At 33.7% G+C, this 26,687-nt stretch overlaps 1 protein-coding gene across 1 annotated transcript in view; it reads left to right on the forward strand.

Moving 5' to 3' along the window:
• Positions 1 to 26,687, forward strand: part of USP34 (ubiquitin specific peptidase 34) — a 192,996-nt gene that overhangs the window by 98,101 nt on the left and 68,208 nt on the right. The window contains 10 exon segments of the mRNA XM_077766453.1: positions 48 to 131; positions 636 to 722; positions 9,858 to 10,058; positions 12,603 to 12,685; positions 15,865 to 15,905; positions 16,036 to 16,160; positions 17,143 to 17,295; positions 18,184 to 18,288; positions 19,549 to 19,604; positions 19,704 to 19,824. Of these exon segments, the coding sequence (XP_077622579.1) occupies positions 48 to 131; positions 636 to 722; positions 9,858 to 10,058; positions 12,603 to 12,685; positions 15,865 to 15,905; positions 16,036 to 16,160; positions 17,143 to 17,295; positions 18,184 to 18,288; positions 19,549 to 19,604; positions 19,704 to 19,824 (1,056 nt within the window).

Below are 26,687 nucleotides of genomic sequence, written 5' to 3' on the forward strand. Positions count from 1 at the left end.
CCCCTTTTCTTTTTTTTTTTTTTTTTTTTTTTTTGCCATTCCCACAGGGAAGTTACAGTGATCTTTATCCAGATTCAGATGATTCAAGTGAGGATCAAGTGGAAAATAGTAAAAATTCCTGGAGTTGCAAGGTTTGATCATATGTGTTAAATAGTGTGTTGATGAAAATTATCCTTAATTTCCAAAAGTAGGTGTCATAATTGGTTTTAAACTAATTTACTAGTAAAGTAAAGCATAGTTTAAAAATCATGTATGACTCTAAATCACAATAATAAGGTGATATTATTTAATGCCTTGGTGCACTTATTTTTAGCACTTATTTTTTTCCTTTATTTGAATACTTTATTAGGACACCCTAGTGTCTGCAAGTAATTGGTCAATAGAATTTAAAGATATGTTTATGGATTTTTGCAAGAATCTTTTAAAAAATTCTTGAAAATAAGGTATATGTTATCAGTTTATATAGAAGTTATTTTAATTATTTAAATCAGTAATTTCCTACATTAAAGATGCATAATATTTTATACATGTGTATACATAAATAAACACACATCCAATTACTGAATCAAAAAGCAGGTCTTCAAGACATTTTGTAGCTGCATCTCTCTTACCAGTACTCTCACAATTGCTTACAGTTTGTTGCTGCTGGAGGGCTTCAACAGTTATTAGAAATTTTTAATTCTGGAATTCTGGAACCTAAAGAGCAGGAATCCTGGACTGTGGTAAGTGAAAATTCACTTTTTAAACCAGTTAATAGTTGTCCTATTTTAAGCACTTTCATTTTCCATTAGCAAGTGTATCTTATGCCACATGCTTCATTGTAGTAAGGAAGATTATAGAGTGTAGTCAAACTAAGTTTAGAAAAATATGGTATAATTTAAGTGCCAAAATTCATGGTTCTCAATTATGGCTAACTTATAAACCTTTTTCCATTAGGTAAATAACATATTAATATTTATACACTCTTAACATTTGGATCCTTTTGAAAGAACTGGTTTATATGTCTTCAAATTTTGGAAAACATCATTTTTCAGTGTTTTGTCATGAGTTTTCTTCCTTTATAGTAGTGCTACTCAAATAAATTGTTTCCAGACCATTTGTGACTGGTCAGAAATGAATTAGATGCAGAAATTAAGAGTTAGCCTTCAGAAAATTGTATAGCTGTTGAATATGGCCTCAGATTTTTTTATAGTATGTCACAAAATTATTTATACTTAACAAAATGGAAGGTTTTTTTTTTTTAATAAAAGGTACTTTATTGCTATTAACTTGAAGAAGCACTATTCTGTACAGTATTAAGAAAATAGGGCCGCCTGGGTAGCTCAGTTGGTTGAGCATCTGACTTCGGCTCATGTCATGATCTCACAGTTCATGAGTTCAAGCTCTATGTCGGCTGTGCTGGCAGCTCAGAGCCTGGAGCCTGCTTCAGATTCTGTGTCTCCCTCTCTCTCTTCCCTTCCCTGCTTACGCTCTGTCTCTCAAAAATAAACATTAAAAAATTTAAAAATTAAAAAAAAAAATTACTTGTGGAATTAAAAAAAAAGTGATACTGCTATACCGCTTGAACTAAGTGGAAAGGAGGCTCCCCTTTCTGAGTGGCATTATCAAACATTCCATTCAAATATTAATTTTTTATTACTGTGTTTTAGAATTACCTTGGAACCTAGGAGTCAGGTGTTCTTGACTTAATACCAAGTTAGTAAAAGAAAACAGATTTAGAAAACCTATCATGTACCAAGATGTTGTTTTTCTTACCACAGGTTTCAATACTTATTTTTCCATTTTTGTTTTATATAATTTACTATATTTTCCTTTTTAGAATAGATACTTATGTTCAGTTAATTATGAATTATTGTAGTTCTGTGACTTATAATGTCTGTTGTGTTTTATTATTAGTCATGCCTTTATTCCATTAATTCTCTTAGAATTCTGATGTGCTTTTTTAGTTCTTTGGCAAAGTGAGAGAATTTAAATTTGTTAATAAGTAGTTATGTTTCATTTATAGGAAGTGTGTTTGCAGAATTGCTCTAAGTTTAGTTTTGAATAAGGCTTATAGGGAATCTGTCATAAGCTAAAGGTTTTTTCTCTGTTTCTTTTGAAATTGTAGATATTTTTATGAAACATTACTAATAAGATCATGTTAATGACCAAATATTACAATATTGTAGCCTGGCAATGCCTGTGATGCTTCTAAGCATGCCTGAGACACAGTTTGCAAGCCAACTTATACCCTTATTTATAATGCATTTCCCTTAATGTTTTATAGGATACTTACAAATTCATTTATTCTTCTTTCTGAGTTTAATTTTTTTCCTTTTGAAATGAATTTAGTTGAGGTATACTTAAAATTTTTTGAGATAGAATTCACATAAAATAAAATTCAGCCTTTAAAAAGCAGTGATTTTTGGTATATTTACAAACTTGTGCAAACATTACCAGTAATACTAGAACAATTTCATCCCCTCATTAGCAAACATTACTCATTTTCCCCCAAACATTTGAGCCCTGAGCAACCACCAATCTAATTCTACTTTCTATCTTTATGGATTTGCCTGTTACAGATATTTCATATAAATGGAACCATACAATATGTATATGCTCCTTTATGACTGGCTTGTTTTGCCTAAGCATAATGTTTTCAAGGTTCATTATATTTTTTTAATGAAGTTTATTTATTTGAGAGAGAGAGAGAGAAAGCACCAGTGGAGGGAGGGGCCTAGAGAGAGAGAGAGAAAGAGAGAAAGAGAATCCCAAGAAGGCTCTGCACATAGTCCAGAGTCCCACCTCGACTGCAACTTGAGGGGCTGGAGCCCACCAACCAAGACATAGATCATGACCTGAGCCAAAGTCAGGAGTTGGGCACTTAAAACAACTGAGCCACCCAGGCATCCCCAAGGTTCATTCTTGGAAGTAGTATATTATCCAAAGTCACAAATATTGATGGCTATGTTTCCTTTTAAGAATTTATAGTTTTGGGGCCATCTCAGTGGCTCAGTAAGTCAAATGTCTGACTTTCATTCAGGTCATGATTTCATGGTTTGTGAATTCTTGCCCTGAATGGGGCTCTGTACTGTCAGTGCAGAGCCTGCTTTGGATCCTCTGTCTCCCTCCTCTCTGCCCCTCCCTCCCTCCCTAGCTCTCAAAATAAATGAACACTTAAAAAATGCATTACAAAAAAGAATTCTACAGTTTTGGGGGTTCCTGGGTGGGTTAAGCATCCGACTCTTGGTTTCAGATCGGGTCATGATCTCAGGGTTTGTGTGGTTGAGCCCTTTGTTTGGTTGGAGCCTGCTTGGGATTCTCTTTCTCTCTCTGCCCCTCCCCCTCTTACATACTAGCTCGTGCATGCTCTTTCTTTTTCTCTCTCAGAATAAATAAAGAATATTATAGTTTTAGTTCTTAAACATTTAGGTCTTTGATCCATTTTAAGTTAATTTTTGTAGGTGATATGAAGTTGAGCTATTCTCAGTACATAATGAACTTACTTATTTTTTAAATGCTTGATTATTTTTGATAGAGATAGAGCACAGTGAGGGAGGGGCAGAGAGAAAGGGAGACACAGAATTGGAAGCAGGCTCCATGCTCTGAGCTGTCAGCACAGAGCCCATTGCAGGGCTAGAACTCACAAACTATGCGATCATGACCTGAGCCAAAGTTGGACGCTTTGAGCCACCCAAGTGCGCTGATAATGAACTTACTTTAAAAAGTATAGTTTAAGTTTTATAAAATATATAATTGTGTAATCCACCAACACAAACAAGATATAGAACATTTCTATTACACCAGAAGTTCTATCCTGCTTTTTTACCATTAATTACTCCCTTCTTCCAACCAACTAGCCCTCAGCAACTACTGATCGGCTTTTTGTTGTTAAAAAGATTACATTTGTATTTAATAGAATTCCACGTAAATGGAATAATACATTATGTACTCTTTGTAACTGGTGTCTTTTATTCAGCGTGTATTTTGAGGCTGATAAATGTTGCATGTATTGGTTGGTTATTAGTTTTTATTGATGAGCACTGTATCCCTTTATAGGTATACTACTTGGTTATCCATTCATTTGTTGATGGACATTTGAGTTTCTGGTTTGGGGCTATTATGAGTAAAGTAGACAGATGTTCATATACAAATCTTTTTGTGTACATATGTTTTTGTTTCTTTTGACTAAATACTAAGAAAAGAAATTGCTGAATAATATGGCAAATGTAAGATTAACTTTGTAAGAGACTGCCAAAGTGTTTTCCAAAGCAGCTGTACCATGCAAGTATGGGAGTTCCACTTGCTTCCTATCTTCAATACTTTGTGTGATCAGTCTTTTTAATTTGAGCCATTCTACTGGATATGTAGTGTTATCTCATGGTGTTTTGCCCTTCTTTGGTGATTAGTGATGTTGAGTATTTTTACATGTTCTTAGTGACCATGGTGGGTTTTGTTTTTTGTTTTTTTTTTTAAATTGTAAAATACAGTTAACGTTTACAGTCTTAACCATTTAAAAAATTTTTTTTAATATTTTATTTATTTTTGATAGAGAGATAGAGACAGCATGAGCAGGGGAGGGTCAGAGAGAGAAACATAGACTTGGAAGACCGGCTCCAGGCTCTGAGCTAGCTGTCAGCACAGAGCCTGATGCAGGGCTCAAACCCACGAACCCTGAGATCATGACCCGAGCCAGAGCTGGATGCTTTACCGACTGAGCCACCCAGGCGCCCCATGTCTTAACCATTTTTAAGTGTGTAGTTCACTGGTGTTGCATACTTTCACCTTGTTGTAGAATCATCACCACCATCTATCCCCATTACTATTTTCATCTTATAAAATTAAAACTATACCTATTAAACAGTGACTCCCTATTATTCCCTCTCCCCAACCTGTAACAAACCACCATTAAACTTTACCTCCATGATTTTGACTGCTCTGAGCATCTCCTGTAAGTGGAATCATGTGGTATTTGTCTTTCTGTGACGTGTTTATTTCACCTAGCAAAATGTCCTCCAGCAATCCTCTTTGTTGTAGTGTACTAGAGAATTTCCTTCCTTTTTAAGGCTGAATAATATTTAATGCATATGCTACATTTTGCATATCCATGCATGCATCAGTGGACATGGGTTGCTTCCATATTTTGCCTATTGTGAATAATGCTGCTATGAATACAGGTGTATTAATATCTTGGAGACCCTCTTTCAGTTCTTCAGGAGTAAAATTGCCGGGTCATATGGTAATTATGTTTTTAGTTTTTTTGAGGAATCACCTTGTTGTTTTCCACAGCAGGTTTACCATTTTACATCCCAGTAGTGCACAAGTTCTCTACATATTTGCCAACACCTTTATTTCCTGGTTGTTTTTTTTTTTAATATCAGATGCTATCTCATTTTAATTGGCATTTTCTTAATAAACAGTGAAGTTGAGCATCTTTTCTTATGTTCATTGGCCACTGAGAGAACTATCTTTTCAACTCCTGTGCTCAATTTTTAATTAGGTTGTTCTGTTTTTTTTGTTGAGTTTTAGAAGTTCTCTAAATATTGTGAATATTAATCATTTAAATAGTTTGCAAATGTTTCCTCCCATTTGTGGGTTGCCATTTTACTCTGTGGATAGTCTTGTGCATGAAATCTTTTAATTTTAATGAGTCTAATGTGTCTGTTTTTTCCTTTGTTACCTGTCCTAAGAAATCATGTGTCCAAATCCATTGTCATGAAGCTTCCTATCCTATGTTTTCTTCTAAGAGTTTTATTGTTTTGGCTCTTACATGTAGGGCCTTGATTCATTTTGAGTTAATTTTTGTATTTGGTATTTTAATGTGTAAGGATCCAACTTTATTCTTTCGCATGTGGATATCCAGGTTTCCCAGCACTGTTTTTTGAAAATACTGTTGTTTTGGGGCACCTTGGTGGCTTAGTCGATTAAGTGTCCAACTTGAGCTCAAGTCATGATCTCACGGTTCGTGAGTTCGAGTCCCACATGAGGCTCTCTGCTGACAGGTCAGAGCCTGGAGCCTGCTTCAGATCCTGTGTCTCCCTCTCTCTCTGCTCCTCCTGTTCATGCTCTGTCTCTCTCTGTCAAGAAATAAACATTTAAAAATTAAAAAAAAATATATTGTAATTTCTCCCATTGAATGGTCTTGGCACCCTTGTTAAAAATCATTTGACCATATATGTGAGGGTTTATTTCTGTCTGCTTTATTCCATTCCATTAATCTTTTATTTTTAAAGTTTATTTTTACTTCTTTTGAGAGAGAGTTAGAGAACAAGCAGGGGAAGGTGCAAAAAGAGGAGTAGACAGAATCCCAAGTGGGTCTCACACTTCGAACTGTGAGAGCATGACTTAAGCTGTAATCAAGAGTTGGGACGCTTAATTGACTGAGCCACCCAGATGACCCTTTCCCATTAATCTGTATATGTGTCTTATGCCAGTACTACATCATGTTGATTACTACATGTCTGTAGTAAGTTTTGAAATCAGGAGGTGGGAGTCCTCTAGTTTTGTTCTTTTCTCTTAAGATTGTGTAGGCTCTGGAGTCACGTGAGATTCCCTTTGAATTTTAGCATGGGTTTTCTTTCTCTGCAAAATATGTCATTGATATTTTGTTATGGATTGTTTTGGGTAATAATAAGTCTTCTAATCCATGGACATATGATGTGTTTCCATATATTGTGTTTTTAATTTTCTTCGTCATTGTTTTATAATTTTCATTGTAGAAGACTTTCATATTCTTGGCTAATTCTTAAGCATTTTATTCTTTTGGTGCTATTGTAAATGGAATTATTTTTGTAGTTTTCTTTTTATATTGTTCATTGTTCACCTATGGAAGTGCAACTGAATTTTGTGTGTTGGCTTTGTATCCTGTACTTGGCTGAATTCATTGATATTAAGAACATTTCTGTGGCGGGGCGCCTTGGTGGCTTAGTCGGTTAAGCGTCCGACTTTCGCTTAGGTCATGATCTCGCGGTTCGTGGGTTCGAGCCCCGCGTCGGGCTCTGTGCTGACTGCCAGCTCAGAGCCTGGAGCCTGTTTCAGTCTGTGACTCCCTCTCTCTCTGACCCTCCCCTGCTCACGCTCTCTCTCTCTCTCTCTCTCTCTCTCTCTCTGTCTCTCTCCCCTAGAAATAAATAAAACATTAAAAAAATTAAAAAAAAAAAAAAGAACATTTCTGTGGCATCTTTAATGTTTTCTGCATATCCTCTCCAAATGGATAATTTTCCTTTCTAGTTTAGATGCCTTTTTTTTTTTTTTCTTTTCTTGCCTAATTGTTCAGGCCAAAACTTCCCCTAATATGTTGAGTACAAGTGAGGAAAGCAGGTATTCTTGGTTTATTCCTCATCTTAGTGGAGAAGCTTTTAGTCTTTCACAATTTAATATGATTTTCACTGTGGGTTTTTCATATGTGACTTTTAGGCTTAGGTAGTAAAATTTTTAAGTTTTAGAGTGTGTGTGTGAGCAGGGGTGGGGGTTAGGGGCTGAGGAGAGAGTCTGTTTTTTTTTTGTTTGTTTGTTTAAATATTTTACTTATTTCTGAGAGAGAGAGACAGCATTAACAGCAGAGGGTCAGAGAGAGAGGGAGATACAGAATCTGAAACAGGCTCCAGGATCTGAGCTAGCTGTCAGCACAGAACCCAATGCGGGGCTCGAACCCACGAACCGTGAGATCATGACCTGGGCCTAAGTTGGACGCTTAACCGACTGAGCCACCCAGACGCCCTGAGAAGGAGAGAGTCTTAAGCAGGCTCTGTGCTTAGCATAGAGCCCAACATAGCTCTCAGTCTCATGCCCCTGGAATCATGACCTGAGCCGAGTTCAAGAGTCCAGTGCCTAACCAACTGAGCCACCCGAGTGCCTCTCTTTCTATTTTGTTGAATGCTTTTATCATTAAAGAGTGTTGAATTCCTTCACATGCCTTTTCTGCATGTGATCAATTGAGATGATCATGTGTTTTTTCAAGAATTCTTGCATTGTTATTCATCAGGGATCTTGGTCTGTAGGTTTTTTTGTAGTGACTTTTTCTTTCATTGTTACCAGGGTTGTGCTGGCTTCATAGAGTGAGTTGGGAATGCTCTGTTCTTTGAAACTTTGAGAAGGATTAGTATTCTTCAAGTTTGGTAGAATTTACTAACGAAGTTATCAGGTCCAAGGTTTTCCTTATTGGAAGATTTTTAACTATTGATCCAATCTCCTTACTAGTTATATATCTATTCAGATTTTCTATTTCTTTATAATTGGGGTCTTGGTAGGTTTTGTGTTTGTAGGAATTTGTCCATTTCATGTGGGTTATCCATCTTTTTGGCTTACAATTATTATAATGCTCTTATAGTCCTTTTTATTTCTGTGGAATTGGTAGAAAAATTGCCACTTTTACATCTGATTTTACTAATTTCACTCTTTTTTTAGTTCTGCTAAAGATTTTGTTTTTTTCACAGAATAAAGTTTTATTTACATTGATTTTTATTGTTTTTCTATTATATTTTGTTTAGCTCTGCTCTTTATTATTTCCTTCTTCTAGCTTTGGGTTTAGTTTTTCTGGTTCTTAAGTTATAAAGTTAGATTGTTGTTTTGACATTTTTTTAAATGTGTTTATAAGTATAAATTTCCTTTACTAGTACTTCTTTCACTGCATCTCCTAAGTTTCATTTTGACCATAATTCTTTATTCCTTTCATGATGTGTCTCTCCATATATTGGGCTTTGTTGTTGTTGTTATTGTTGTTCCTCTTTTCCTTTCCACTTTAACAAAGAGTTCTAAGACTTTTTTTTTTCCTTTATCAGTTTGTACAAGTTTTTCCACTATGTGTATATATGGTAGTATTTGTATTCAATTTGCAGCTTGCTTTTTTCACTATTTTCATGGTGTCTTTTAAGCAGAGAAGTTTTTAATTTTAACAAAATTTGTATCTTACCTAAGAAATCTTTGTTCCAAGGCCACAAGTATGTTCTCCCTTTTTTTTCTACTATGAACTTTATAGGTGCCATTTACATTTATTTCTGTGTTGCATTTTGAATTAATTTTCATATATGTAGAGTGAAGTTGAGGGTTTGTTTCATTTAGTTTTTTCAATATGGCTATTTAATTTTCTAGGATCATTTGTTAAAAAGATTATTGTTACTCAAATTTCTTAGTACCTTTCTTGAAAAATCTAATGTTAGTATTACTATATTCCCTGGAATATTGGTATAGCTATACAGTTGGGCAGTGGATTAGGAAGAGTGGAAAATAACTGTTGAAGTGAGCACTCTGAAACTCTCATTTTGCACATAATTAATACTAATTTACTGACAGGAAGTGTTTTTAAAATTCTAAAGTAGAGCTTTAAATCAGAAATTGAATTTTTATATGAAATATTTTACCAAAAAATAATTTAGTTTGAATGTCCTTATGTAAATTTTTTTTTTTTTTTTTTACAACTTTTGGGAATTGCTTTGGCTCCAAAATAATGGAGTATATGTCCTTTGCATGGAAAAACAACTTAACAATACTTCATCTCTTAATTCAGTTTTAGGTAGGTAAGTTAGACCTTTGTTTACATTTTAGTAATTTTTAAAAATTATAGTATATTCTGAGTAATATTTTCTAAAAATCCTGAATCTCTGACATAAATTTTGTATGATGTTTTCATAATAGAAATGCAAATGTCATTTCCATTTCTTTAAATGTACCCTGTACCCTCTTAGTACCTACATATTTTTTTGTCATTTTTACAGGATTGGATTGTTACCCAATATAATACATGAGTAGTAAAATTCTTTAGCACATGATTAAAGTATTAGCTATAATTATTTTTATTTTCTGGCTTTCAATTTCAGGTTGTATAGTGGCCATATTAAATTAATCAAAATAGGGAAATGACATTTTCTTCTTATCCACAGTGGCAGCTAGACTGTCTTGCTTGCTTGCTGAAGTTAATATGCCAGTTTGCAGTAGATCCGTCCGATTTGGATTTAGCTTATCATGATGTCTTTGCCTGGTCTGGTATAGCAGAAAGCCATAGGAAAAGAACTTGGCCTGGTAAATCAAGAAAGGCTGCTGGTGATCATGCCAAGGGTCTTCATATACCAAGGTTAACAGAGGTAAAGTACAGTAGTTACCATTAAATTATAGTAATGAATTCTACTTGTTTTATAAAGTTAAGAATATGCATAAGGAATATGATCCTAGACTACCACAATATGATGTAACAGCTGAAGTGATACCTTCATTTTAAGTTTAGTAGTACTTATGAAATAGTAATGGTTTTTAGTTCATTATCCAAATTCCAGGAATGAATTGTATGCCATTCTAATGTACTCCAATTGTACTTAATTATTTAATCATTTAAACAATAATTTATATAGTAAATTTATCAGTGTCCATTTAGGGAAATAAGCCCCACTTTGTGTTTCAACAGAGGTGATGTAAAATAAATAATTGTTTTTACATGTCTGTATTGGAGGACTAAGTATACAAAAAGAAAATAATTGAGGTAACCCAGAGGAGTAACCATTCACCATCCCTAGGATTTGAGAAGCATATTGAAAAGTTTGGGGTTATCAGAAATGAGGAAGGATCTTGTTGGCCTGGGACTTAGGCCTCAGAGGAAGGGGTTCTACTACTGCTTCTGAAACCAAATGGCCTCTCCTGGGTTAAATATTTATGGTTTAATGCTGACAAAGAAGCAAGGAAGTAATCTCTCTAGTGTCGCAGGTTAATGGAACCTCATAGAAACCAACTAGCAAAGAGGAATTTAGCTTGTGATGTACCAGCCCTAATATCACAAAGCAAGTTGATAGAATGGTAGATTTAGAGCTGAATGAACATGGCATCATAGCCAGGACATCCACCCGTATAATTAGAATTCTTTCTTTCTGTAGATTGTTTTGTTCATGTGATTAAATATTTGCCCTTCCAATTGTTCCATCACTGAATTGGGAAACGGTGAGAGATGAAGACAAGTTTTTAGTGAGATCTCTTCCTCATTTGTAACCTTTTGAGAAGAGCATCTTACCTCATAGCTGCTCCTAGAAATACTAGAATTATGAGTTGTTTCTGATTAGAGAAATATGTTAGTGAACATAGGTTGGAAACTACTGGTGAAAATTGAAACCTGAAGCATATTTCCCTTTTGAGATTTTGGAGATTAAAGGGACCAGATGATTTTGTTAGTATTCCGAATCATTTACGGCTGATACAACTAAAATATGCTATGGGGACTTCAGTGTAATTTAAATGTTTTCCAGTATTGCTTATTGTCAACTACTTACTTTAACCTTGCATTGCTATAATGTTTCAGTTCATTTTTTTCCAGAATAATCTTTCCAAGTTATAATTTAAAAGTTCTCCATTAACTCATTATCTTCACAGCTTTTGACCTTACTAATTAGTGGTTTCCTCTTAATATTTTAATAATAAATACATGTAGTATAGATATAAGATACATATGCATATGAGGAGTTTAAAAATAGTGTTTGTTTCTTCAAAAAATGTATGCAATTACATGCTTCTTGACAGTAATTCAGAATATACAGGTGAACCTACCCTCCTAGTCATAAGTGACTACCATTAGTAGTTAATGAATTTTTTTTCTGTGCATATACTTCTAGAGTTTAGAAAAGGTGCTTACCATATATATTTTTCCATTACTTTGTCATAATCAGAACTTAGTGTATTAAGCTATTTGAGAAAAAAAAATCTTTGTTATATTAATTCTGGAGACAAAATTACCTAGTTTTGATATTTTATAGAACACTAATGTTTTCATAATTTACTATCATGCATTATTTCATTTGCTCTCCTTAAAAAGCCTTTCAGAAGGTTCATATTCCAAGTTGAACTTTTAAATTCCAGCCTAGACAGCTTTCCTTGAAGCAGTCCTGATTTCACCAGGGACAGGTTTATTTGCTGCTCTCTTCGTTTGCTCATGTGGCACCTTGTAGCCCTTGTATTACAGTGCTTTCTATGCTATCTGCTGCAGTGGCCTCAAACCTCCAGGATGGGAACAGTGCTTATAATATAAGTGCCCAGAAGGGTTTTGGTCTGCAGACGGGAGTCAGTAATTCTTTATTTATATAAATTAGCAAATTATTTTCTACCATTATATAGAACTCTATAGAAAATTATATAGAGGAACTAATAGCTAAAAATTAAGTAGTGTATTTGAATGATGCAGCTTGAAAGGTGGCAAACTAAATGTTGACCCTCAGGATTTTTAATCTAGGATCTATGCCCTGTATTCATCTTTTTCTCTATTTCAAGATGGTTGAGATCTCTATTGCTGCTTGCATTTGCTTATTTCAAAATTTAAAAATGTGTAATTCTCATTAATCACCCCCAATAAACCACTGACCTGTGTAATACATTTTGTCACCCACAGAATTTGTGGGTCAAATACAAAGAATCATTTGGCAAAAAAATAAATAAAAATAGTTTGGCCTCTATATTTCTAAGTTTTCATTTTTTTTTAAAGTTGTTATCCTTAAGTTTGGTCACAAAATTCTGATTTTATAATATTGATATTTTTACAGAATGATATTCTTTATCATAGATAAAAATCAAAGTAATTTGGAGTTTTGGATTAAAAATGCATTTTTGTGTTGTAGCATATTTAAAGATTTTTTTGTAATGTTTTTGTTTTGAAGGTATTTCTTGTTCTTGTCCAAGGAACCAGTTTGATTCAGCGACTTATGTCCGTTACTTACACATATGATAATCTGGCTCCTAGGTATGAAGTTTTTACATGATTTATGTATGTATAGTAAGAATACAGTGCTTTAAAATTTCATTTTGAAAAAATTTAAGTTAGCAAAAAGAATTAAGTTACCTTAACTTTCCTACTGTTCACCTTCATTTGCATATTAATATTTTGTCAATTTTTATTGTATAATCACGAGTGTGCATTTTCTGTGTGCACATATTTATTTATATATTGTCCTGAATTTTGTGAGTGTAAGTTTCAGATATCATGACCATTTGGCATTTACTTCAATACCAGGACATTTTCTTAACAATTGGAGTAAAACACTGAAATATAGAAAATTTAACATGGTTATGATAGTGTTATTTAATATATAGTTCATACTCAAATTGTCCCATTAATATTTTCTATAATTTCTCCCCCTGGTCTAGGATCATGTACTACGTTTAGTTGTATTTCTTCCATTTCCTTTTACACAAAGATACTTCATTAGCCTCTCATGATACTGACATTTCTGAGTAGTGCAGGCCAGATGCTTTATATAGCATCTTTCAATTTAGGTTTTCCTGATTATTCTTCATGATTAAATTCAGATTATATACATTTTTAGCAGGAATACTCTATACATAACTGGTGATGTCAGTTTGTCCTATTAATGATACTAATTTTTATTGTTGCCTGCACACATTTCTCTACAATAAGGTTTCTGATTTTTCCTAATTAAAAGTAACTTGTGGGAAGGTGCTCCTCATAATACTTTTCATTCGTTGATTTTGAACATTCAGAGATGATTTTTGCCTAAATTTAATTATTATTAAATGTTTATAAACTACTGATTTTCTGACTTATAACCATTCCTTTTTGCTTATCGGTTGACATTCTATTTTGAAGAAGTTTTCTCTTCTTCCCTTTTAGTTCCTATCAGTTTGAATTAATGGATTATTTTTCACTCAGTTTGTTATATCTCATTACAGTTACTATTCACTTTACTAAGATTATGCCTAAGTTGGCTTCCTCAAGCTAGTTCATGGGTCATTTTGACATATCCCTATTATTTGGGGTAGAGAGAAGAAGTCCTTTTTTATTTTTTCTGCCACTGTAAGATCCTCAAGGAATGTAGTTTCCCTACCTTAGTCCTGGAATCGGCCATTTCTTTAAGAAGCCCTAGTTCCTGTTGGTGAGGAACAAAATATGGGTTCTTGGTATATTCATTGCTACTGAGGACTCCCTTGTTTCTAGGCCCTTGGTGGATGGAGTTGGAAGTTCATGTATATAAATATAGTTTAGCCATGTGATATCCCATCTAATTTGGGGTACAGTGGAGATTTTTTTCTTAAATAATTTACAAAATTTTAATGCAGAAATTCAAGTATGGTGATTGCTGACTGATACATGGGGACCTGACTGTATGCCTTTAATAATCACATAGGTTATGTTAAAGTATGTAAAATTGATTTCTAAATAGTGTATAGGTATTATGTTGAGCTGAAGTTTGGCCTTATACTCAAATTATTTATAAAGATAATGTAAACACGTTTGAAAGTGCTTTAACCTTATTCGTGGCTAATATTTAACAACTGTTTTTAGATGCTTTTAAAAATCACTTTCATAGGCAGTGGTTGCAGTTAAATAGCATGATTATTTTAAGATTATTTCTTTTGTCATTTACTTTTTTTGGGGGAGGGGGTCTCTGTGACAGTTAAATTCTAGTTCATTGCTTAATCAGTATATACTTTACCCCACTAGACTCTGAGTTCTATATGAACTATATCTGATCTTGCTCAAGATTATATTTTTAGCACCAGGTACCTTATCTCATTGTTTGTAAAACTTAGGAATGGGCAACATGTAGAAATGAAGAGATTACTAGAATATGCCTTTTGATTTGTATAAAATCAAATTTTATACCCTAACTACCAGTTACTCTCCGGTTAAGTAATTCTTAACTCTTCCTCTGTGTCCTCTCTAACCCACACTCTACCTCACTATCCCCACACACATCAAGCTAACAAGGCAAATTAGTAACTGCTTTGGTCCAGTTTTATTTCTCAAAAATTACAGAATGTTCACATGACTTTATTAGCCTCGCAGGTTTGATACCAGCTGCTGCTATTCAACTGGCTCACTCTGTGGCAATTCTTGTTTTCATTCTACCAGTTCCTAAAGAACTTACTACAGCCTTTGTAATGTGAACTCCTTCATCCCACTCCCTGTCCCTATTTTTTCTCAGCACCTGTTCATGCACCATTATCTTTGCATAGGCTCCCACTTTGAGTTCATATGGTGGTAGGTTTGTATCAATTAAGACAGCTAGAGCAAATTTTTTTGCCTGTGTTATCAAAAATCTTATGCTACATATTTAAAGAGTAGATGGGTAGCTTGCTCTTGGTACAGTTGATTTTACCATTATGATAATAACTAAACATGAAATATGGATAAATATATGATACCTAAGTTGTATCTTTGTACTTTTTACTTTAAACCAATAATGTGGGTAAGTCTTTCTGCTTGAGAGTTTGAGAGGTACTTTGTTATTTATAACAATGTGAGGATGCTAGAGATCAGTGCTTTTTCTTTTCGAAACAATTTATTTATAAGACAGATAATCCCCATATATTGGTTTTGCTAAAATGAAAATTTTTGGTACTTTTCTTTAAATTATAGCAATAAATTTTCCACTGAAGTAACAAAATGTATGGAGAAAAATGGTTCCAAACTAATACGGAATTAAGTTAGTTTTCTCTACTTTTTAATAATTTGCTTTTAACCATTTCTGATAGAATTTCGCATTAACAGTACTAAGGGAAGGGCATTATATGTCAGTCTATGATTTTATTTTTAAAATTAGAAGTCTGAAGTTCAGAATCAAAACCGTTATAACCTTTCTCTTTGTAATACACATCTCTGTAGTAACTAAATCCTGAGCGCTTCCTGAGGGTTCACTTATTTCAGTCAATACTGTATTCACTCAGATGTTGTTCATTAAATCTGGACAGTCATATGGAGTAGTCTATAATAATTTTTTACCAATGTTTCTTTAACTGATAAAGACTATAGAAAAAATATTTTTCTTAAAATTTATTCTTTTTGGGGGGTGCATTATATGTATAAACTTGAAAGGATATATGGTAATAAATTGAGTTATTTTTATTTTTATTGTTGAATTTAATCAGTGGTGGTGGGTTTTTTTTTTTTTTACTTTACAGAGTTTTGAAAGCTCAGTCTGATCACAGGTCTAGGCATGAAGGTAAGGATTCCACAAAAGCAATTTTTAATAGATAAAGATTTGCATAACTAGATAATGTTTAATAATGAACATTGTGTTTTCTTTATAGTACAAGTCCTTTTAGTCTTATTTTTTTCTAATTTCTCTGTAGTTTCACATTATTCAATGTGGCTCTTGGTGAGCTGGGCGCATTGCTGTTCATTAGTGAAATCTAGCCTTGCTGATAGTGACCATTTACAAGATTGGTTAAAGAAATTGACTCTCCTTATTCCTGAGGTAAGATAAGGATTGAAGATTAGAACTATTATGCTTCATATTATTTGATATTATTGGCATTGATAATAAAAAAAGAGTTAATGGAAACAAGTGGACATGATTTTGTAAATATATTCCATTAGCTAGAATATATTTATTAAATACTTTTAAGTTCCAGAATGTTCTAACTATGTACACTTACCTATGAATGTTTGATAGTCTGTAGCCTTCATATTTGTCTTTTTTCTGAACTAAAACTAATTATTTTGCTTTAGAATTTTGAAAATTTTTTTTTCTGGGAAGGACTTGAGTGTTTATTTTGGTAATTTATATTTTAGAGTTTACTTTTTCCTTTTCTGTTTAATTAGAGTGTATCCTTAGCATAAGAGATAATAAAAATTAGTCAGATATATTTTGATTTTGATGTCAACAGTGAGGTCAGTGTAATTTTCACTAACATGTCTTGATGTTGCGTATACCATATTCCTAAATGAAATAGTAGAAACATACTTTTGCTATAACATCTAACCACAGTAGACACATTATTTTAGACTGCATTATCTTAATACCTTTAGCTCTGAGTTTAATGCATATTTTTGTTCTGACTGTGTCCCAGGTAATGATTATGACATTTGGGCAAGTCCTTTAGAAACAGTAAAATGTTCTGGTTAAGTACTTTCTAAATTGCTTCTCATTCTGAAAATATTTTCTCTTTTTATTTAGTTTTCTAAATAAATTATTATGAATATCTTCTCTTAGTCCCTTTTGTATTTGTTATTATGTTTGTTTGTTTCATGATTATATTTGGGCATTTCTAACATGTTTCTACATATTATTGTATACTTCGGGATACTTTGTTCATATTTATGTGCATGAGTATGTTATTAGAATATTGCATTTGAAAATTTATTACTAAAGCCATCTAACGTTATTTCTGCTGACATATTTTAAGATTAACTTTTAAATACTTAACTCATACTGTCTTTGGAACATTTTCATTTAGACTGCCGTCCGTCATGAGTCTTGCAATGGTCTTTATAAGTTATCTCTGTCAGGGCTGGATGGAGGAGACTCCATCAATCGCTCCTTTTTGCTATTGGCCGCTTCAACATTGTTGAAATTTCTTCCTGATGCTCAAGCACTCAAACCTATCAGGGTAAGTTTTACTGTGTTTAGAAGCTGTTTCTGTTCCTACAGTTTTCTTTTCAACTTTTTATCACTGTATAATATACTTGCAGTAATTTTGAGTACTTGTTTATTGAATGTAGTTTTTACCAGGAGGATAGTCATAAAGTTCTTAAAGTGACCGCATTGTGGACTTACTGAGTCCATGTTACACCTACGAATGGAATTGTATGATTTCAGCTCTATGGGATCTCTCATGGCTGTTCTGTTTTGGAAATAGCATTTGTTCTTACTAGGTTTGGGACCTTATGTTAATAAATTGAATGATAAAAACATGATGAAGGAAGCTATCTTATTTACTCACACAGATTTTGTGGTTTTCTATCTTTCTGATGTTCTAAATTTTCAGCGTCCTTTACTGTTCCAGTGTGTATCCTAGCCTTGTAAAAAAGCCTTCTACCACATAAGAAATTCAGAGCTCATTAACTAAATTTTACTAATCCCAGATATATGATGCATTATAGGATTTACATTTTTCTCCTACATAAAGTAAAGTGTTTTTTATGTTTTAGATTTCAAAACTATAATAGACCACTACATTTGGGTAGATTTATATATACTCATGTTCTGTAGGCTTTTTTTGTTGACACATTTTCATTGAGTTCTTAATTCATCACAGGTTATTAGAAATTTGAGAGTACTGTTTTTCTGAAAGGTCTCATTTACTTATGGATGTAGTTATTCTAATTTTACAGGAACTAGAAGTGTTCTCTCTATTCTTTATTATATTTTGAATGCTGTTTTTATAGGGCTATAATTTTTTCATAAGGTCAATAGTTTCTTATATGTATTAAAATTTTAAATTATTCCCTTTTTTAAAGTGTTTTCACATTCACAGAGTTTTAATTTTTTTTAATAGATAGATGATTATGAAGAAGAACCAATGTTAAAACCTGGATGTAAAGAATATTTTTGGTTGTTGTGCAAATTAGTTGACAATATACATATAAAGGATGCTAGCCAGGTATGTTCAGAAAATTATACATTAACTTGTTAATAGAGATGTATTATGCACATGTATGTTTATGACTTTATATAGGTCCTTATTTTTAAGGTCATTTTTATCATTTTATAAGAGTTGAAAATGCCGTAATTATTTTACAGTAGTTGTACTGTTTTGTTCTGCTGTAATTCCTTGTTCTTTTTACTTTGACCTTTGTTGAAATGTCTTCATCTGGTACCTAGAAGTAATTTCTTGTTTCTTCTGAGTAAGATTTATAGATGTAAAATCTTACTTGGAATGTGAAATTTAGACTTTAAATGTAAATAAACAGCTTTCTGTAATATCGTGTGGGTTTGGAGTAATATGTAAAATAAAATTGCAATTCAAATAGAATTTATTTTAAAGTAAACTATCAGTTTACTGATATAATTTTCTTAGACTAAAATATTGTCAGATGTTTAAAACAAGTTAACTTCAAAGACAAACTTGCCACATAAGGCTTGTTTTTCTCTCTTTCATAAATGTAGTAAACTTAAATGCATCTAAGTCTTCTAACAAAATGATAAAGAAGATACATTAAGATATTTAAGAAATACTTTCCCTCTTTTTTAAAAATGTGCTTTAATCTGCAGCTCCTGAGTGGCTCATTTGGTAGAACATTCAACTTTTGATCTTGGGGCTGTTAGGTTTGAGCCCCACCTTGGGTGTAGAGATTACTTAAAAATTAAAAATGTTAAAAAAATGTTTTTGAATCCCAGTGCATTTTATATAATTTACATTTTAAAAAATTCTGTAGTGTTTTCACTTCTTTCTTTTAAGGAGCAGTGTGCATTGAATTCTTAAAGTATCCTACTTTTCATTTGAGAAATAATTTAAAAAATTGAATGTGTTTTATTTTACTTGAGTATTCATAAAATATTGATGGCAGATAAACATTGGAGTGGGAGGGGCGAGAGAGAATCCCAAGCAGGCCCCAGAGTGTCAGTGTGGAGCCTGATGCGGGGCTTGAACTCACGAACCATGAGATATGACCTGAGCTGAAACCAAAAGTCGGATACTTAACTGACTGAGTGACCGAGACACCCCTACAACTATAATTTTATTAATTGACATCATGTATAAGTAAAGAATAACCATTATTTATACTTTAATTGGTATATTGATGAATTTAGGAGAAGCAAAATCTTCTTACAAGAAAAGGATGTTTTTTGTTTTAGTAATCTCTGGCTACTAAACAAAAAAAATCTATATTTGAATTTTGTATTTTCTCTTTGTATTAAGACCACACTCCTCGACTTAGATGCTTTGGCACGACATTTGGCTGACTGTATCCGAAGGTAAATTTAAATGTGAAATTGACAGTTATATTGTTGAAAAAAGATAAAGGACATAATTATGTGAACTGTCTTGTTTTGCTTGTGTTCTTTTTTGTGTAGCAGGGAAATCCTCGATCACCAAGATGGTAATATAGAAGACGATGGGCTTACAGGACTGTTAAGGCTTGCAACAAGTGTTATTAAACACAAACCACCCTTTAAATTTTCAAGAGAAGGACAGGTTAGTATTAAGACATCCAAATATATATATATGAAATATGAATGAAACCTTTTTTTGTGGTTGGATTGTATGTGGGTATGTAAACATCTTAAATATGCAAACATAAAGCTTGCTAGAACTTTATTGGTGGTAGGAAAAGTGAACATTGAATGAAATAAACCCTAGAAATAAAAATCTTAGGCTTATATTTAGAATGCAAAACAAATTTTAATTCCTGTAACTTGTACATAGAAAGGCAACCCCTACTTCAGTGGTACAGTTTCTGTACGATTGAATATTTTGAATTCATAATTTACGCAGTGGAATTAATAAGTAAAATAGAGTTTCATATTTTAAAAGCCCATTTGACATAAAACCTATTGCATATTTAATAACACATATTGCCTCTATATCTACAAATGTCTAATTACTCTTCAGATGAAGTTATTTACTTTGCCATTAGCACTTTTGTCATTGCCTGCATTGAGGGAGTTAGTTTTGGTTTGGATGATTATTTTCTTGACGCTGCTATTTGTGGTAGGAAACACAGGAATAACCAGAGGATGGAAGATAGGCCTCATTGGCATGAAGTAAGGGATTCTGGTGATAGATATATGGTACTTCCCCTATCCTGCCAAGCCCCTTCTTATGCTATTTTTTTAGGTCCTAATTTTTTAATTATTCCTTAAAACTCACTGGGAATAATTTGATTTAGTTTTGCTGGTTGAAGTATTCTGTTACATAAAGCAGTATATAATTTTATTCCAAAATGTAAATATATTGAATTTTCTGATAATATATTGTAACATGAAAATCATTCTAAAGAAAGAAAACATGTTTAAATAGTGCAAAAGAAGATCCCCATGTAGTTTTATTTCCCATGATGCTCAACTGATGGATGGCCTTCCAGGAGTTTCCATGGATACATTAAATACTCAAGTAAATAATTTATATTACATCAATACCATTCTTTGATCTGCTTTCTTCATTTAAAAAAGTGAATGCATTAAAAAATGTATTTTAAAAAATTGAATACATAAAGAGAAAAAGAGTATATTATTGACGTTTATGTTGTTACTGGTTATAAAAAACAACCTGCAGCTGTAGGGCACAACATCTTTGCACACCTGTCCCGTTATATACTCATTAAAAAAAAATTTTTTTTTAAAAAAAAATTTTTTTAATGAGTATCTAAAATTTTATATATTTTATTTAAAATTAGAATTTTTTAATGTTTATTTTTGAGAGAGAGCAAGTGGGAGAGGGGCAGAGAGAGAGTGTTAGACACAGAATCTGAAACAGGCTCCAGGCTATGAGCTGTCAGCATAGAACCCAGTGCAGGGCTCAAACTAACAAACTGGGAGATCATGACCTGGGCCAAAGTCAGCTGATTAACTAACTGAGCCACCTTGGTGCCCCTATACTCAATTTTTAATGTTTATTTTTGAGAGAGGGGGAGAGACAGCATGAGCCGGGGAGGGGCAGAAGGAGAGGGACAGAGAAAATCCCAAGCAGGCTCCATGCTCTCAATGTAGAGCCTGTTAAGAGGCTCCTCAAACTCATGAACCATGAGATCATGACCTGAACCAAAATCAAGAGTTGGATGCTTAACCAGCTAAGCCACCCAGGTACTCCACCTATACTCATGGGGTTTTTTTGTTTTTAATTTTTTTGTTTTTTAAATTTATTTTTATTAAAAAAATTTTTTTTAATGTTTGTTTATTTTTGAGAGACAGAGTGCGAGTGGGGGAGAGGCAGAGAGAGAGGGAGACACAGAATTTGAAGCAGTCTTCAGGCTCTGAGCTGTCAGCACAGAGCCCAATGTGGGGCTCAAACCCACAAACTGTGAGATCATGCCCTGAACTGCAGTTGGAGGCTTAACCAACTGAGCCACCCAGGCACCCCATTTCTTTCTTTCTTTTTTTTTTTTAATGTGTATTTATTTTTGAGAGTTAGACCATGAGTGGGGGAGGGGTAGAGAGAGGGAGAGAAGGAGACTCAGAAGCTGAAGCAGGCTTCAGGCTCTGAGCAGTCTGTACAAAGCCTGATGCTTGGCTCAAACTCAAAAACCACAAGATCATGAACTGAGCCGAAGCCAGACAGTTAACCAGCTGAGCCCTCTAGGAACCTCTATACTCATATTCTTAAAAGTAAATTTGATTCCTTCTCATTGTAATACCTTAGCTTACAAAAGGTTCTATCTGTTTATTCTTCCAACTGCACTGTATTAGAATGTTTCTAATACCTGTTTCTCAGGTATCCCCATATTCCTTACATATGAGGTCTTTGGCAGTTTTATTCTTGCTCTAGTTATATGTTTTCTATTACTATTGAAGATGAGTGTCTTTGTGTTAACTTGTGAATTTTCTCTTCATAATCATTGTATATTCTTTGTCATTTTTCTTATTTGTAAAATTCTGTACTTTGCAAATATTAAAAAGATTTAAAAATTCTTTTTCTGGGGCACCTGGGTGGCTCAGCCAGTTAAGTGTCTGACTTCGGCTCAGGTCATCATCTCGCAGTTTGTGGCTTTGAGCCCCGCGTTGGGCTCTCCTGACAACTCAGAACCTGGAGCCTGCTTCAGATATAGTGTCTCCCTCTCTCTTTCTCTCTGCACCTTCCCCAATTCTGTTCTCTGTCTCTCTCTCTCTCTCCCCCTCTCCCTCTCCTCCTCCCCGTCTCCCTCTCACCCTCTCCCTCCCTCCCTCTCTCCCCCCCCCGTCAAAAATAAACATAAAAAATATTTTTTAAAAATTGTTTTTCTGTCCTCTTTTCCAGAATTCTTGTTTTTCTTACCCATGTATTTAAAAGACTACTTATTCTTTCCTTCTCTCTTTTGTTTATTGATTTAAACAAATAATAATCTTAGGCAAAGTTTTGAGCCCTTTGTTAGTAGGCCCCATGTTGACAAATGATGAAATTAAGGCATAGGCAGGTTAAGCAATTTGTCTCACTGATGTCACTCATACTCTTCACTTGGTGATGAAATTAAGGCATAGGCAGGTTAAGCAATTTGTCTCACTGATGTCACTCATACTCTTCACTTGGTCGATCACCTAAAGATTCTCTGTGTCAGTATATACGGTGTACAGTTAATTCATTTTTTTTAACAACTGCATAATATTTTTTTCTGTGTATGTGTGTACACATATATACACACGCACATACACTAACTAGCTTCCTAATGATCAAAATGGTCTTATGCTCTTACAAGTAATATTGCAGTGAAGATTTATAAATATCTTCCACTTAGGAAATCTGTAGGAAAAAATTCTGGAAGTAGAATTGCTGGTTCATAGGGTATGTACCTTTTTGATTTTGGTCAGTATAACCATGTTGCTTTCAGTGGATGCTGAGCCAATTTATGGTTCCACCTACACTGTATGTGGATGAGTCCCCATTTCCTCACATTCCTATGAACCCAGTATAATATCAAATATTTCATTTGCCAGTCTGATAGGTGAAAAAGTTTCTCTTTGTTTTATTTATTACTTTTTGTGATTATGAGTAAGGTTGAGCTTTTCTGCATGTGTTTGAAAGCCATTATTTTGTATTATCTTTGATCTATACTCCATGTAAATACTAGGAGGGCAAATAACTTGGGGTTCTAATTAGGAAGTTTGGACTGGTTCTGAATAGGGAAAATGGAGAAAAGTGGCTGGATTTTGGGATGCTTATTGAAGGTAGAGCTTAAGGCTTAAATTTGGATAGGATTGTGAGGTGGGAGAGAGAGAAATTAAGAATGACTCCATAATTTTAGGCCTGAGAAACTAAGTGAATGATAATTTCATTTAATAAGAAAGGGAAATCTCAGGATAGATGGTTTCAGGGTTTAAAATCAGGAGGTTCATTTTGGATATGTTAAATTTTTTTTTAATGTTTTGTTTATTTCTGAGAGAGGGCGAGAGACAGTGTGAGCAGGGAAGGGTCAGAAAGAGAGGGAGACACAAAATCCGAAGCAGGCTCCAGGCTCTGAGCTAGCTTTCAGCACAGAGCCCTATGCGGGGCTTGAATCCATGAACCTGGAGATCATGACCTGAGCCGAAGTCGGATGCTTAACTCACAGCCACCCAGGCACCCCTGGACATGTTAAATTTGAAATGTAAATTAGATACAGAAGTAGAGAGGTGTTTAAAGCGATTGGTTTGGTGTAATATTAAGAAAAGTTTTCATTATCCTCCAGGTACTTAAGATACCTTTTCTACTTTAATGATATTTATTTACTTTATTAAGAATTCTTTAAAAATTGCAGAGAATTTACTTTTGGTCAGGAATCTGTTAACATTTTGTGTAAAGAGTTTTTTAGTAAATAGGCTATACAGGCTGAAGATGGTTTCTGTCACCATCATCATCAAGACTACTGTTGATTTTCTTTTCTCTTCATGCCCTCTTCATCCATTTTTCTAACTCCTCTTTAAAAATATAAACCTTGTTGTTATCTCTACTACACTGCATAGTATCCGGCAACAAATGTATATTGAACAGATGGAAGATTAAGACTCAGTGCTGTTTCTTAAGAACTGACAATTTAATGGTTCAGTTTTTTCAGCAGGTAATTATTGAGAAACCTGCCTTACTCAAAATTTACATGTACCTTCACAAATAATGGAATATTTGCAATTCATGGTAAAAATTAAGAGCTGTTAAAGAGATAACTATCAGGGTTATAAAAGATTGTATAGCACTATCATGATTAGGAAAAGCTTTGAAGAAGGTACACCTTTTGTAATACAGGATAAAGTCTTTTTAAGTAGCAAAGTACTTTTAAGTCGTAGAAAAGAATTTGAGTAAAAACTAAGTCAAAGGAAACCACTAAATATGTGTAGGAAATTTATAAGTTCAGTTTGGCTTGAGTTTGAAGTATAAGAGGGAACTTTGGGAAACTAGATGGTCATCTCTTGTCTTCACAGGAGATTATTTTTATATGTTCATGTAGTACAACAAAAGCATTACTTTTTAATTTAAAAAAGGGGGCCTTTAAAGTGGTCAGTCAAAAAACATCAGGAATGTATTTTAGCAAAAATAAATCTGGTGACAAATTAAGAGTTAGCTTAGTGCAGTGGTCTTCAAACTTTTATTGCTCACATCTCTTTGAAGAATTTTGGGAAATCCTAGGTGTTCCCTCGCAGAATTTTAAATTTAAAAAAAATTCTAGATTTTTCAACTGTATGTATTTTTTTTATCTTACTTAGTTTTGAGTTTTTATTTTAATTCCAGTTAGTTAATACACAAAGTTATATTAGTTTCAGGTGTACACACGGAGATTCAACAGTTCCTTATTTTAGCCGGTGCTCACCACAAGTGGACTTCTTAATCCCCATCAACTCTTTGTATTTTTAAAGAATAAAATTTCTACATTTGTTGACATTGAAAAAACATTTATTTATTATGACCTCATGGTGTTGTCTTAAATTTTATCTGTATTTAATTATTATTACGTCGTGCTAATTTGGACATGAGCAATCAAAGCAACATAAATATATATTTTTTTCATATACACAGAAGACTTAGATTGTAAAAACTCTTTTTAGTAACATTTTATAGGAGGAAATTTGTATCTTTGTCAGCTGTCGAAAATTCTTCATCTTCTACATTAAAAATAGTTGGCGGTCTATAGCAATAATTTTGTCATACTTTAAAACATTTATTTCAGTCTTAAAAATAGAAGGAGCTATATTCTTTTTTTTAATTTTTTAAAAAATGTTTTATTTATTTCTGAGAGAGAGAGAGTGAGCAGGGGAGGGTCAGAGAGAGAGAGGGAGACACAGAATCTGAAATAGGCTCCAGGCTCTGAGCTAGCTGTTAGCACAGAACTGGACGCGGGGCTCGAACCCACGAACCGTGAGATCATGACCTGAGCCGAAGTTGAACATTTAACCGACTGAGCCACCCAGGCGCCCTAGAAGGAACTATATTCTTGAAATACTTTCATAAAGGCTGTTTTGTAATTAGATTAGTAATAGCAGAATGGGTTTAGTATATCTCATTTTTCTCTGAAACTTTCTCCTTTTATTCATAATCTGTAGTCTTTGTTGTATCTGGCTTAAAGCTGTTTCAGGATAGTTGTTCCTTTACATGATTTTAGAGATTTCCTTCTCATAAACTTGTAGGATGGCAAAACTGATGGTCTCTTTGTGTAAGTCATCTTAGAAGGATATGTAGAATTCCCAAAGGGGAGCAGTGAGTGCAGTTGGCTCTATTGGTACTGGCATGTTTTGTTCACCAGCCTTGGAGTTGTTAGGGATCTTTGCATTTCACTTCTGATCGCCAAGTAATATTAACCTTGAAAAACAAAACTGAGACCCTGAATAGCCAAAGCAATCTTGAAAAAGAAAACCAAAGCAGGAGGCATCACAATCCCGGACTTCAAGGTGTATTACAAAGCTGTAATCATCAAGATAGTATGGTACTGGCACAAAAACAGACATTCAGATCGATAGGACAGAACAGAGAACCCAGGAATGTACCCACAGACGTATGGCCAACTAATCTGTGACAAAGCAGGAAAGAATATCCACTGGCATAAAGACAGTCTCTTCAGCAAATGGTGCTGGGAAAACTGGACAGCACGATGCAGAAAACTGAACCTGGGCCACTGCCTTACATCATACACAAAAATAAACTGAAAATAGATGAAAGACCCGAATGCAACACAGGAAGTCATCAAAATCCTAACGGAGAAAGCAGACAAAAATCTCTTTGACCTCTGCACCAGCAGCTTCTCATTCAACACATCTCTGGAGGCAAGGGAAGCAAAAGCAAAAATGAACTATTGGGACCTCATCAAAATAAAAAGATTATGCACAACGAAGGAAACAATCAACAAAACTAAAAGGCACCTGACGGAATGGGAGAAGATATTTGGAAATGACATATCAGATAAA

This window comes from Crocuta crocuta, unplaced genomic scaffold, assembly GCF_008692635.1.
Source record: "Crocuta crocuta isolate KB4526 unplaced genomic scaffold, BGI_CrCroc_1.0 scaffold113, whole genome shotgun sequence".
Lineage (NCBI taxonomy): Eukaryota > Metazoa > Chordata > Mammalia > Carnivora > Hyaenidae > Crocuta > Crocuta crocuta.